At 53.2% G+C, this 13,430-nt stretch overlaps 2 protein-coding genes across 2 annotated transcripts in view; both read right to left on the bottom strand.

The window, feature by feature from the left end:
• Nucleotides 1-713: 713 nt before the first annotated feature.
• Nucleotides 714-3,104, bottom strand: LOC118356405. Its single transcript, XM_035724829.1, has 2 exons — nt 2,484-3,104; nt 714-968 (listed from the first exon to the last, which is right to left on the bottom strand). Exons 1-2 carry the CDS (start codon nt 3,000-3,002, stop codon nt 870-872), a joined length of 618 nt encoding a protein of 205 aa, XP_035580722.1. The 5' UTR covers nt 3,003-3,104; the 3' UTR covers nt 714-869.
• Nucleotides 3,105-3,398: 294 nt separating this feature from the next.
• The window catches only part of LOC113907884 (protoheme IX farnesyltransferase, mitochondrial), a 126,846-nt gene continuing 116,814 nt past the window's right edge, over nt 3,399-13,430 (bottom strand). The window contains exon 7 of the mRNA XM_027567593.1: nt 3,399-5,286. Coding sequence (XP_027423394.1) covers nt 4,880-5,286 — 407 coding nt within the window. The 3' untranslated portion in view covers nt 3,399-4,879. The remainder of the gene's footprint in view (nt 5,287-13,430) is intronic.

Raw genomic sequence — 13,430 nt, 5'->3', positions numbered from 1 at the left:
GACCCCGGATGCGGGCTGGCTCTCTCTCACACGCCACAGGTGTTAGCTGAGCTCACGGTTGCTGGGAAGGAGTCGAAACAGTGACTTTAGGGGAAGAAGGTAGCAAGACACTAAGTATTCGAAAAAGTAAAAAAAGAAAAAAAAAAGAGGGGGGTGGGGGGGGAGAGAGAGAGAGAGAGAAAGAGAAATATTGGCCAAGAAGTCCACTCGACTAAGGACCCTCTGCTGCTGAGTACTTGAGCCAAGACAGCCCTGAAGAGAGAGGAAGTGGTAAAAATGCACCGCAATTTGGAAAACAAAGACTGAGTGAAATCAAGAAATGACAGTAACTCATCTTGGCTCAACTCTGCTGAGCAGGAAGCTGCATCTGCCCCAGACTCAGTCCCACGGGGGTGGGTGCCACTCTCCCCCACCCTCAAGGGCTGGTCCAGGACTCCAGCAGAGAGTCCTGTTCCTCCTCCAGCTCCGGCCACCCTCCCCCAAAGCCACGCACTCCTTCCTCCCATCACCGACCAAGCGTCTGCCGCGTCAGCTCTGGTTCTAGGGGCCGGTGGACACAGCGGGGAGACACAGACAGCACTGCTTTATTGGGGTTTTAGTCTAATGGGGGTGCTGGGGAAGCAGGGCACGGTCTCTAAACTGGTAAATACAACATGCAGGTTGCATACTGATGGGTCCCAAGGGAGACAGACACAGAGGTGCTTGGCTGGGTGGCAGTCTCCAGTTAGAGCAGGCGAAGCCCAGAAACAACGTCGAAAACCCAAGCTGGAGGCCACAGAGGAGGTGAGTGGTGGTCACAGTCAGGCGACATTTTCCAGCCGGTGGCCTCCACGGTGGGTCGCCATGAGCAGTGACCCAGGCTGGGCCCATCAGGACGCAAGCTTGGGGAGGTCAGAGGCCGCCAGGCGCCTCGCCTCTCGGATGTTCTGTGACGTGCCTGGCGGGGCCCAGCGACCGTGGGACAGAACCTGAATTAGGAAGTGAGGGCCGGAGGTTCTTTGATCCAGAACATCCCTTCACATCTTCTATTTGGTTACAAAACTGTGGCCTGAAGATGCTGGGAAACTGTAATATATTTGAGTTTCCAACAAAGACTAAACAAGTGTATTGGTCCTGCTTACTTCTACTCTAGGCAGATTAGCAGATAGAAAGGTACCTACAGTTTGCAGCTGATGGGAAAGACTCCAAAGGCAGCCTGCCAAGTGTCCATCCCGATGGCTGGACCCTGTTTATCTTCCTCTTGCCTTAGACGCTGGTTGCTTGACACCACTAACTTGACCAGAAGGAGAGAATGTGCTCCCGGCAGAAGCAGAACCTTGTGGGTCATCCCTAACGGTCCTCAATTTCCAAACGAAGAACCAAGGCAACATCCCGATCCCCATTCAAGTCAAACGAGCTGTTCTCTTGGAACGTGAGCATGTCCTTAGAAGGGACCCTCCTGCGGTCAGTTACAAGCATCCTATCACCTGGGGCGCATCAGGGAGTCGGGGAGAAGTGGGTCTCAGGGACCCCAGCTCCAGCAGAGACAGGAGTGAGCCTCCTGTCACACCAGGGGCAGCAAGCAGGAAAAGCTTTGCTCTGCTCCCAGGACCGCCGCCTGGCAGAGAAGTGCTGGGTCCCTGTTTTCCTAGCACAGCACACAGGAGGGGAGGATGACGGCGGGGTGGGGAGAAACCAGGGTGAGCTAGCGGACCGAGGGTCAAAGCCAAGCGCGGCTCTCGGCAGTTTTGCCTTTTCTCTTCCAGAACAGGCAAATGGGGGCTCAAAGCGCATGTATCGAAAGGTGTTTCTGTGGAGCCCGTTTGTGTGTTTGAAAGGACAAAAGTGGGTCCTGGGAGCAGGCAAACCATTCCCCGGGCAGCTGCAGGCTTCCAGAGTCGGACCCTTTGGTGAAATGTGGTTTTATCCTTGTAACTGATACAGTAGCTTTCCTGAAATTAAAGGAGGCTGGTACCATTTCCCCAGGGTCAGAAGGGATACTGTGCTAAGAAGCATGCTTTTAAAAAAATATAATAATGAAGTGGCTGGACGCGTCCTTTTTCCCTTTCATTCGTCTGCTGTGTTCCAGAATAATCGGCCTCCTGGTGGAACCCCATTTCATAGCTCAAGCCCCTCCCCCCACCCGTGTGGCCCCTACCCCATCAGGGCCCCTGGGGGCCTAGTGCTGTGCTTGCAGCCGTGGCCTGAAGCACCCGGATGAAAACTGATTAGCCCAGAGAGCATGTTCCAGGCTGTGCTCCTGACCACTAATTCAGGGGCGGGGTGGGAGGCGCTCCCCGGGGGGAGGAGGGTCCTGCACTTGAGAAGCGTAAGCTTGGGAAGTGCCAGGGGAAGCAAACAACAGAGATTTTTTAAAATTTTTACTTAACTTTGGGTCCCATGAGGCCATACTGCGTGCATGTGCCTAAGTGACACCCCAAGGGAGCTGTTATATAGGCAAAGACTTCCCAAGGACACCCCATTAAAGAACAGGCTTCACTCACCTGGGGAATGCTGATGAGGAGCACGGAGTCCTTAGGAAAGGTGGTCAAGGCCAGGTGTGAAGAAACGAGGTGCCCCAGGCCTCCCGGTGAGTGAGCAACATCCTGGGGCCTGGGGGACGGCGGCGGGGTGGGGGGGGCGGTCACTAGAGCTTGAAATCCTCGTTCCACACTGGGACCTATGGGGCAGGGGTTTGGGGAGGTGGTGGGGGGGTTTCTCCGAGAACAGGGTGTCCTCAGGGAGGTGTGAGGCGTGGCAGGAAATCCTCGAGGTGGCTTCACATCCAAGATCCCCGGAGAGAAAACTTGGTCCGTGTGGTGAGAAGCTCGAACTTCATCTGCCTGGTGGGGATGGTACGCAAGCCACTGGTATTTTCCGAGCAGGAGAATGACAGGCCTAGGAGGGCCCTGAGGATGATTTCTGTGGTGGTTTTCAAGGAAGAAGGGAGAGACTGAGGGATTCCAAACTGAAGGGAGGGTGAGGGTGGGAGGGTCATGGCCCTTCTTCTTCTTAATAATCATTAAGCTTATTATTTTTTAGAGTGGACAGGTATTAAAAATCAAGAGTGGGGGTGCCTGGGCGCCTCGGTCGGTTAAGCGTCTGACTCTTGATTTCGGCTCAGGTCATGATCTCGGGGTCTTGAGATCGAGCCCCGCATCGGGCTCCACGCTGGGCCGGGAGTCTGCTTGGGATTCTCTCCCTCTGCCCCCCCCCCCCCCCGCTCTTTCCCTCTCTCCCACTAAAATAATAATAATAATAAAATCCAGTGGGTTCACTTCCACCACCTTGACACAGAAATGCTGATTGCATTCTAATCGTCTGCTAGCTCATAAAAGTGAGTCAAACGTTAGCAAGTCTGCCAGGACCGGTGAAAATTCCATACAAGGTGTTTAAAGAAAGGACCTCGCACATGCTTCTGTTCTTACATACCGGTTTATTGGGGCAGGAGAAGAGAATGGGGGCATTTTACAAATTTGAAGCCTGCAAAAAGGTGTCGATGTTCTTTGCAGACATTCCTATGCCATGTTCCCCACAGTCAAGAAGCTGGATACAGCCAAGAGGTAATATTGCAGATAAGTAGAAACAGGGGTCAGAGGGTCTCTGCAGTCGCTTCAGAAATTTCTGAGAACAGGCACATTGCAGGACCGTCTGAATGTTGCTTAAACTCCCCGAAATGAGTTCCTACGGGGCAGTACAGTGCCCTGGAGATGCAGTAATGCAAACATCCTGTTAAGCATCAGGACCTTCCAGCAAGTGGGGTTCGACAGCGGACTAGTGGCGTAGGTGAAGGACGGATGGGAGGAACCACAGGTGACTGAGGCCACACCTGGCTACAGGTTAACTCGCACAACTCCCGGAACCGGATGCACCCCCACCAGGAGTCCAGCCCAAGCCTCTGGCTCTTATGGCCATTGGACGCATGGGGGCTGATTTCTGAATTCAGAAGGTACCTGGAGAGAAATGTGTTTTTCACCAAAGGGACAAGAACTATGTGAGCTATGTGGCTGGTTAGGCCGGCTCACCTTTTTTGGGCTTTCCCTGCCCGGTGGGCAGCAGTGGCCGGAGGGGGACAGTAACGGGTCAGAGGCAGATGGACCGCTGCTGTGAAGTCTGGCGCCACCCTTCCAGAAGGAAACGCTCCAGACGCCTCCTGTATTTCAAGTGAACTATAAAGATGCCTTTGATTCCTCGGAGTTGTTGAAATGCGGATACGTAATGGGGGTGGGCCGGGGGCTGGCAGTCCTGCCCCAGGTCCCCTAGGCAACCGTTTGGAATTCTCCCTTCGAAAGTCCAGCAGCAGTGCATCCTTGGTATTCTATTATTGTTTTGGGGGAATATGTGGCTGAGAATATATTTGAGAAAAAGCTGGCGCCGGGGCCCCTGGCTCAGTCACAGGGAGGGTGGGCAGTGCGCATGGCCTCCGACGTGGCCCTCCAAGGACCTGAGGAGAGGACCACAGACAGAGTCCCAGTGCTCCATGCATCTGGCCAGGTGGGGAGTGTGCGCGCGTGCGCGCGTGTGCGTGCGTGGCCAGAAAAGGAAGAGGTGCACTTGTACATCCACAGGAGGAAGAAAAACAACAGAGGTGTTGGAGGAACAAATATATAAAGACTCCTCGAGGGAAAAAGATTCTCTTTGTATTCATCACCTGAGCCAACCTATTTCTTATTTGGGGAGCATTTTGGACGTTATTATTAAAAAAAAAAAAATCATTGGGCGATCACCGAGCACCAAATCATTTTACGATCTTGTACTAAAACCCAGGAATTTCCCTTTCTGGAGCTCCAGAATTACCAAAATATTCTTCTCACCGCAAAGGGAAAAGAAAAAAACAATGTGCGTCTCCCTGTACGCGTTTTTTGGTTTTGGTTTTTTTCCCCACGCGCCCCCGGGGATTTCAAGTCCGAGGCTCTCCCCCCGCACCGCCCGCAGCCGGGGGCCGCTTGCAGGTGAGCATGAGCAGCAGAAGCAAGGGCAGGTGCCACAGGCTGCAGAAGAACAGCTTCCGGGAGCTCTTCCGGTCCGCGTCCGTGTAGAACCGGAAGCCGAGGTAGGAAATGTACAGGTTGATGGGGAGGGAGATGACGGGGAAGGTCCACGTGGTGACCTGGAGGACGGGCGCCGCCGTCGCCAGTCCGATCAAGGCCAGGCAGTGGCGCAGAGCGACGCGCCGGCACAGGGCCGGGTGCGTGACCGACATCATGCAGTAGCCGCCGCGGGAGTAGTCTTCACGGAGGCCCCAGCTCAGGGCGTTGAAATGGGGGAACTGCCACGAGTAGAGGATCCCTCCCAGAAGAAAGGCTCCTGCATGCAGGTTGTGGGGGGGGGGGAGGGGGAAAGCAGAGAGAGGCTGTGGTCAGAGAGGCACAGAAGCATCGTTTCCGGCCCCCGGTGCTCCCTCCGCATCTCCCGCGGCTCCCAGATCCCCTGCCAGTCTCTGTTCTCGCCTCTGCTTGTCCAGGTCAGCCTGGCACCGGAGACGAGCCTCCAGGACCCCCCAGCTTTCTCACCACCTCCCCTCTCCCCAGGACACTGAGCACTTGGGGCTCCCGTCCACGCGGTGCGCACCGCATGGTGAACCACCCCAGAAGCCCCTGCCCTGGCCGGGGGGACCTCCGTGGGAGGGCTTCGGCTCCACTTGAGAGCGAGGGGCTTGTGGGTAGGCGCAGGGCCACATCCCAAGCCGGCCTGGCCTCCTGGACAAGGTCCTTCCCCAGGGTGGCGGGCAGCTCCCTGCTCCCAAGGATGGTACTGAAGGTAGCTGAGAGCCCACGCTCAGCACCCTGGCTTTTGTCTGCATCCTGTTTCACAGTGGACTCCCAGCGCTTCCAGGGCAGGGGTCTGGCACGTTCCACAGAGCCTGCACCACAGGGCAAGCAGGCAGTACTAAAACAGCCTGTGTTCAGTAAATGGAGAGGCATAAAGGGACACGGTCCCTGAGCAGAACGAGAACTTGTCTGTGGCTTTGCAGGTTTTCGAGGAGGATGTATTAGGATCTCAAGCAGCATTTAGCCCCTCTGGCGCAGGGCCTCCCCTCACCCACGAGGGCGGATTGCAGGCCGCCACTTTGGAGCACGAGACTTTCATGCAGTTTAGCTCATTTAATCCTGCCCATAGGCTGTTAGGTTTTATGCTCATTAAGTGAGCCAACACCGCTCGGAGGGTGTTAAATTCTACAAAAAGAGGTAAAGGAGGGATTCAGAACAAGCCTGTCTGATGTGGAGACCGGCTCCCCTACCACACTAAGCCACCTCCCCCAAGTCCTGACTGCCGGGCTGGCTCATTCCCATGCAGGCGATGCCTTGCCCATTTACTCATGCATGAAGTGTTTGCCGAGCACCTCCCTGCCCATTTACTCATGCATGGAAGTGTTTGCTGAGCACCTACTACTAAGTGGAGAGCACTGTGCTGGGCGCTGGGGGTAGGATGGCGAGCACAAATCCACACGTGCCCCTCCTGGGGTGGGGGGGTTCACCAGCAGGGCACTAGATCAGGAGCCACACCAGTGAATCTACATCACCACTCAGCAGCTGTGCAGGAAAAATTCGTGCCATGAGGACACAGAACAAGACCCAGTTGAGGCGGGCAGAGGAGACGTCTCTGAGAAAGGGACGTCGGAGCTGAGCTCTGCGGGACGAGTGACCTGGTCCCCTGGGGGCTGGCAGAGGGAGAGGTCGTCATGAAGGGGCAGGAAGATGCACGGTGTAGCCAGGGTATTAAAAGGAGATGAGAACATGTGTTAGGATTCATAGCACTATCTATCGAAAGAAAAAAAGGTCAGTTGGCCTGTATGATCATTTTAAAAAAATGTATCAAAATCAAAAAAGGAAGCGAGTGTGGCTGGCGGGGTGGGTGGGGTCCCCCCACAGTCTGCAGACTGTGCTAAGTCCTGGTTCGATCCTAAATGCAACAGGGAGCCGTGGAGAGATGGTGATGTGTTTAAGGCTGTGTGAGTGTGTGCACGTGGGCGCATGTGCGTGTTGGCGGGGGGGGGGGGGGTGTGAGCAAAGGGCAGTGGTGTCACTTGACCAATCTGTGAAAGAACACACCGGAAGGGCCCCGAGAAGGTAGGGGAGGCCCGACAAGGGGCCGAGATGAGAGGCGACAGGAGCTGGGGTCAAGGTGGTGACGGTGGGGTGGAAAGAGGGCGAACCCGAGAGGCCTTCAGGAGGCCACGTGACGGGCAGTGAGTGTGAAGTAAGGAGGGGAGGGAGAGGGAGGCATCAAGAGGGGCCCCGTGGAGATGCCATTCCTTGAGATGACACACAGCAGAGACAGGGAGGACAGCGCCTGAGTGTGACCTTGAGTGTGTCCAGCCTGACACGCCTTTGGGACATCCAGATGGCAACCAGGAGATCGTGAAGAGGGGTCTGAGCCGGGATGTGTGTCTGGAAGCTACTCAGACCTGTGTCTACCACTGGGTAAACCCCGGTGTCCCATCATGACGTGCTCCTATGTTTTCTGCTTGAATGCAAATTCCTGAAGGGAACATTCATTTTCCTTTGCATCTCTGGAATAGAATATAGAAAGTGCTCGATGCCACTGCAGTAGAGGGTCCTCACACACATCAGCAGGAGCCCACGTGTACAAAGAAAGGCTTTACTAAAAGCCACCTGAGGTTGCTGTTTTCCAGCACTGATTTGTGAACCGACAGGGCCAGCTATTAGGATTCTACCTCCCCTCCCCCCTTCCTCCATCTTCTGGGACACTCTGCCTCAATGCCTTGCTCCTGACACCCAAGTGCCTCCTGGGGGTCCCCGGTCGGGGACCTGAGGGCTCACTAACCCACTGTGTCATCTACCCTGGCCAGCACCAGCCCGCACAGAGGTTGAAAATCTGTAACCATGGTCCTGTTGCAGGTAATGAGCATCTTTTAAGCCCCTTGTCTGTGGGAATGTTCAGAGAAGGGGCGGGGGGGGGGAATTCCTGCTAAAACAGAACTCAGCAGGCGAGAAGGCAGTTTAAATAATTCAGAATCGTGCAGAAAACCAAGTTGGGGCTTCCAAGGTCCTGCAGGGGCCCTGTGGTGCCCACGCCGAGGAGGATCAGAGGGACTGAGCCTCTTTTAATCTCTGATCTGTATTCCTCTACAGCGTGGGATGCGCAGCGACAATAGGGGCAGGCTTTCTCGTCCCCTCCCAGACAGAATGGCGACTTTTACCCTTATTGTTCGGGGCAGACACGCGCCCATTTCTGAATTCACTGCGTCAGACAGTTGTGGCATAACAAGGAGAACTCGTGTGGGCGCAGACTCGGAGGACTGGGGGCCAGGTTTCCGATCCAGTGACGGGGTCTCATGGGTTCTGTAAGCCTATAGATTACAAAATAACCAAGACTCGATGCGCACGTCCCTGCTTCGGTAGGGTTGCTGCCAAATCCTTCCAATCCATTTTAACCCAGTCTATAAATAACCTGATACGTATATATTTTAGTTCATGTAAACATAACTCCAATTTTTGTGGTAATAATGGAAGCAGCCACTGTTCGTGGACTCCATTCCCTTGGTGAATAGATGGAGGGCGTCTGCCGTGTGCCAGGCACCATTCCAGATGCTAACGGGCGGTGGGGAGCAAGACCAGGCCCTGTTTCAGGTCTGGAGGGAAAGACAGACAGGAGCACTCGTGACAGTGATGAGTGCTGTTTACAGTCAGAACAGGGCCACACTATGGGGTGGCTGGAGGCTCACGGCTCAGGGAAGGCCTTCCCAAAGGCTGGCACCATGCCCCAGCTAAGTGGAAAGCTCACCACTGGGCCACACGGGCATCTGTAGGCTGGATCAGGTGTCATGGGGGTGGCAGACACTCATCCTCATACTCAGGTGGGGAATACCGGGAACACACAAAGGTGAGTGTGTTCACGGTGGAGGCACTAAGAGCGCTATTTGGGGCTACTTTGAGTTTGAGGTGCCTACAAGACAACCCAGTTAAATGCCTTGTGGCAGTCACACGCCAGGCCTTGGGTGCAGGAATTATATGCACACTCATGCTCACGACCACCTTCCAGTGGGTGACATCACTCTCCTCTTACAGATGGAAAGATTCCTTAACGGGCCCACCCAGGGATATTCACATATACCAGCACCTTCTCTTAGGAGGATGTTGCCCCCCAACCAAAAAAATTAAAAAAAATAAAAATTACAAAAAAAATAGAAGTTGCACCCACATCGACTGGTAACAGCAAACCGCTGGGCGCCCATTCAAATGTCAGTGTTGCTGGGTAGAGACAGGGCTTGCTGGAAGGAGAAACTGCATTTGCCGGTTTATCGGGGGGGGGGGGGGTCCTGGGACCTTTAAAAAAAAGTTTGTTTCCGTTAGGCACAAACAGTCTCTGTCTCCACAGTGAGTACTGTGGAAAGGGAAAAGACAGAAGAAGGTTGGACTTCTCCTTCGTATGCTATGGGAAAGGAGATCATAAAGGACCAGTAAAGAGGGGGTGCTGTTAGATTCTCGGGGCCTTGGGGCACTTTTCAGGTCTTGAGCATGAGATAACGGGGAGCAACTGCTTGCCGTTCGGGACCGGCCTCACACCCGAAGGGTTTGAACAGATTATGGGCCTCAGGGATGACAACCGGGGCATGGGGCGGGGTAGAACAAGGCTGAGACGTGTCCTGGCAAGAGAAGACTCAGAACCGGGGGAGGGGAATCAGGTAAGCCAGGGCCCCGTAGCCCTTCTGCCATTGTGCTGCAAGAGCTGAGGAAAAGCAAAGTCGCCGGGAAACCAGGCTGGAAACAGTTAAAATGGTCCAGGCCCCAATGTGGGCTCTTGCTCACCTTTCTCAAAAGCCCGTTTTTTTGTGTGCCAACTGGAGTGCTCTGTTTTGCTCAATATGCATTTTCGGTTATGCTTCTGCTTAAAATAACATAATTAAAAAAATCATTTTCATAAAAGTAGCATGCTGCTTTCTATGCGAGAGGAAATTGGGTGTGGGTTTGGCTCATGTCACAAATGAAAGAGCTTTAGAAATCACAGCTTAGCCTTAATGGATTGTAATCAGAAAACCACCACCCCCACACGGTTCTACTTGCTCCTACAAAAGATGTAAAACAAATTGCTCTCTTCATCAAGATAAGGTGAACCGGAACAGGAAGACTTGGATTAGTCCGGGGGCTGTGGTGGAACCCACCTTCCCTGTGGGGTAAACACAGAGCACTCAGTTTACTGACTCAAAGGCCTGCGCTCAGCCTCCCCCACCCCACCCCCGCCCCCACCCCGAGCAGTCTGCTGTTCCTGGGCCTATCTTCTGGGACCCACGATGTGACGATAGATGCAGTGTGTTCTCAAGGCCCTCAGCTGGAGTCTGGCCAGGGAGGGAGACAACGCGAAACGGGAGGATGGCCTCTGAAGATCACCTTAGGTGGATGGCTTGTGGGGGACACAGAGGAGGAAGACCTAAGTCAGCCTTAGAGAGGTCAGGGGGAAGGCTTCCTGGAAGAAGTGATGTGTAAGGCTAGGTGGGGCAAGGCTAACCAATGTCTTCCTAGCGGCCCTTTGCAAATACATGCGTTTTAAAACCCTCTCAAAACATCTATCAATCATTTTTACACCATACGGACCGAGGGGCGGGGTGGGGTGGGGGAACCTCAACCACTGCCACTTCTGCTCGGGTTGAGAAACACCTGCCCACAGCATCCATCCATCATTTTGTTGGCAAACCAACCCGAGGCAATTGCCAACCACATGGTTTCCCAAGAGGATGGAGACAGACATCTTCAAGCTGGAGCTTTGAGTCCCTGTGCGTGCTCTCCCAAAACAAAATTCCTTCTGAAACGGGGTTCAGTGGTTTCAGCTTGCTTCTTCTGCTGCCCGGTGGGCTCACATTCAACCCCTTCCCGCCTCGACCCCAAACCCATTCATTGTCATTCACTGCCCACCCATGGCCTTGAAATAGACAAAGAAACAGCTCCAGTGAACCTTGGTACGGGGCTGGGGAGGTCTGCCCTCCCCTGTACAATAGGCTCCCTCTAAATGTGGCCCTTGGTAGCTGGTCTGTTGCCAGGCTGGTTGTATTTGTGCTCTCAGGGGTACATGGTTATGTAAACTGGGGGCTGGCTGGGGGAGCAGAGCCAAACCCAAAGCTTCATGGTCACAGATTCCGAAGCCTTCCCTTTGAGGGTGAACACAATGGAGCTTGTGAAACAGGTCGGCTTCCACTGTGTAATAGACTTCGATGGCGCTGGGCATAAAGGGAAGAGGGTGTGGGGGCCAGTTGATCAACTGCGCACTGACAAAAGGCAAGACTGCGGGTCCTCTGAAAATAGGGACTGGAGTAGGCGGTGAAAGCTTGCCCTGGGAGAATTCTTTGGAAGTGACTCAGGAATGACGAAGAGGCCCAGTGAACAGGGCACAGGCTCCCTCCCTCCCTCACCATGTCGCGCACCGCCCACTGTCCCTGTCCCCTGCAGAGTCACCTGTCCCCAGAGTCACCTGAGGCTTCTATCTGAAGGGAGACGGGGATAAAGGAAGCACAGAGTTCTGACTCTGGAAAAAAACTGCTTCCCTCTTCTTTTTTTTTTTTTTTTAAAGATTTTATTTATTTATTTGAGAGAGAGAATGAGATAGAGAGAGAGCATGAGAGGGGGTAGGATCAGAGGGAGAAGCAGACTCCCCGCCGAGCAGGGAGCCCGATGCGGGACTCAATCCCAGGAGCCTGGGATCGTGACCCGAGCCGAAGGCAGTTGCTTAACCAACTGAGCCACCCAGGCGCCCCTCTTCTTTTTTTAATCATTTCCCTACAGGGAAGTTTAGTTTGGGGCATCTGCAGGTTCTCTAAGAAATCCGAATGTTGGGCACCTGGGTGGCTCAGATGGTTAAGCGTCTGCCTTCGGCTCAGGTCATGATCCCAGGGTCCTGGGATCGAGTCCCGCATCGGGCTCCCTGCTCCTTGGGAGCCTGCTTCTCCCTCTGCTTCTCTCTCTCTCTCTCTCCCTCTGTCTCTCATGAATAAATAAATAAAATATATAAAAAAAGAACTATATAAAAAAAAAATCCGAATGTTCTGTACTCCCCTAGCTCACATCTGAGGGCATTTCCGTCTTTCTTATCCCAATACTAATCTGTTCCCTGAACAGTATTGACTAAACGTGCATCTGGGGCCAGGCACCATGTCTACCTGGCATTATCATTTCCCTCAGGAAGGCACTGGCCGGGCTCCCTAAAAGCCCTCATCAACTGGTCAACTTCGCGGAGCGTACTTCCTCGGTCATACCAAAGGCGGCCTCCAATTATACCCAGTCTTGGGTCTAGCCACATACTTCTAGTACATTCTTTCTCAGCCTTTTGTGGGTTTTGTCTACAAAGAGAATAGGGCTCTAATACTGTTTGGTTTGCTAATATTCCCATGAAAATGTTCCTTGTTCACCCTGTCTTTAAAAATATCATTTGTCTTAATTAATACGACCCTCTGAGGCTAGTTAAGGAAAAAAAATTTCACACAAAATGAACACAGACACTCACTTTCAAGTTTCATTTCAAACTGAACCCGTGTTCTTAAGGAACTCTTTGAAAGTGCTTGGGTTCAACAGAGCCAGGTACTTAGGAAGGCCTGGATAAATATTTGTTGAATGAGTGAGTGGATGGAACATTCCCTCTGTCCTGTTCTCTCTTCTCATCCTGGAATAAAGGAGGTAAATATAGTGAAACAGTATTTAACATTTTGTAGTTTACCAGCTGAGGCTAAAAAAAAAAAAACTCCTTCTCTCTTTTTTGTTACTAAAACCATCCATCCGCCAAATGTCACTTCCTGATAAGGGCCCACGGCTGAGTTCTCATTTGTAACTGAATGTTGGCTGACATAATTAATGTTTACCACACAACAACATTTGAATCACAAACCCAAGGCAATTTACACATCAACTCTACAAGACTGTCACCCTGGCCCATTCTACAAACTCCCAAAACCTGGGATAGGGTCAGATTGGGGGAAAATGACCAAATAGAATCAGAGCCCTTTTAAAGCCATGGGGGCGGTGGAGCGAGAGGGAGAAATTGAGAGAGAGAGAGAGGTGGCTTTGGCAAGGAGGAGGGGAAGTACTTTACCCTGAAGCCTCCAAGATAAACGAAAGTCGTCCCTGGAGGTAAACACTGTTGAGAAGCCTAATGCGTGTGGCTCCAGGCCCGCTGGGACCTGGGCTGTCTGCTCCCTGCACTTTATCTGCGGCGCCCCGGCCCCAAAGCGACCCCTTCCCCGGGTCCGTGCAGGTCACTTCTCCCCCCCTTGTCCTGGCCACACCGGGGGCCAGAAAGCAGCCCTCCTGGTTGGCCTTCCTGGGTTTTTTATTTTTGCTGGTAAGCATTTTTAATGTTTTCTGCTAATAGCGGTTGTGTGTGTGTGTGTGTTTTTTTTTTTTTTTTTTAAAAGAAGGCAAAGTAATTAGGCAGGTGGGAGAAAAGGCCTAACCCCGCGTTTCGGAGGGAAATGGACACAGGTACAGTCCCATTATGGTGATGAC

This window comes from Zalophus californianus, chromosome 16 (assembly GCF_009762305.2).
Source record: "Zalophus californianus isolate mZalCal1 chromosome 16, mZalCal1.pri.v2, whole genome shotgun sequence".
Lineage (NCBI taxonomy): Eukaryota > Metazoa > Chordata > Mammalia > Carnivora > Otariidae > Zalophus > Zalophus californianus.
This window is presented reverse-complemented; position numbering and strand designations above follow the sequence as displayed.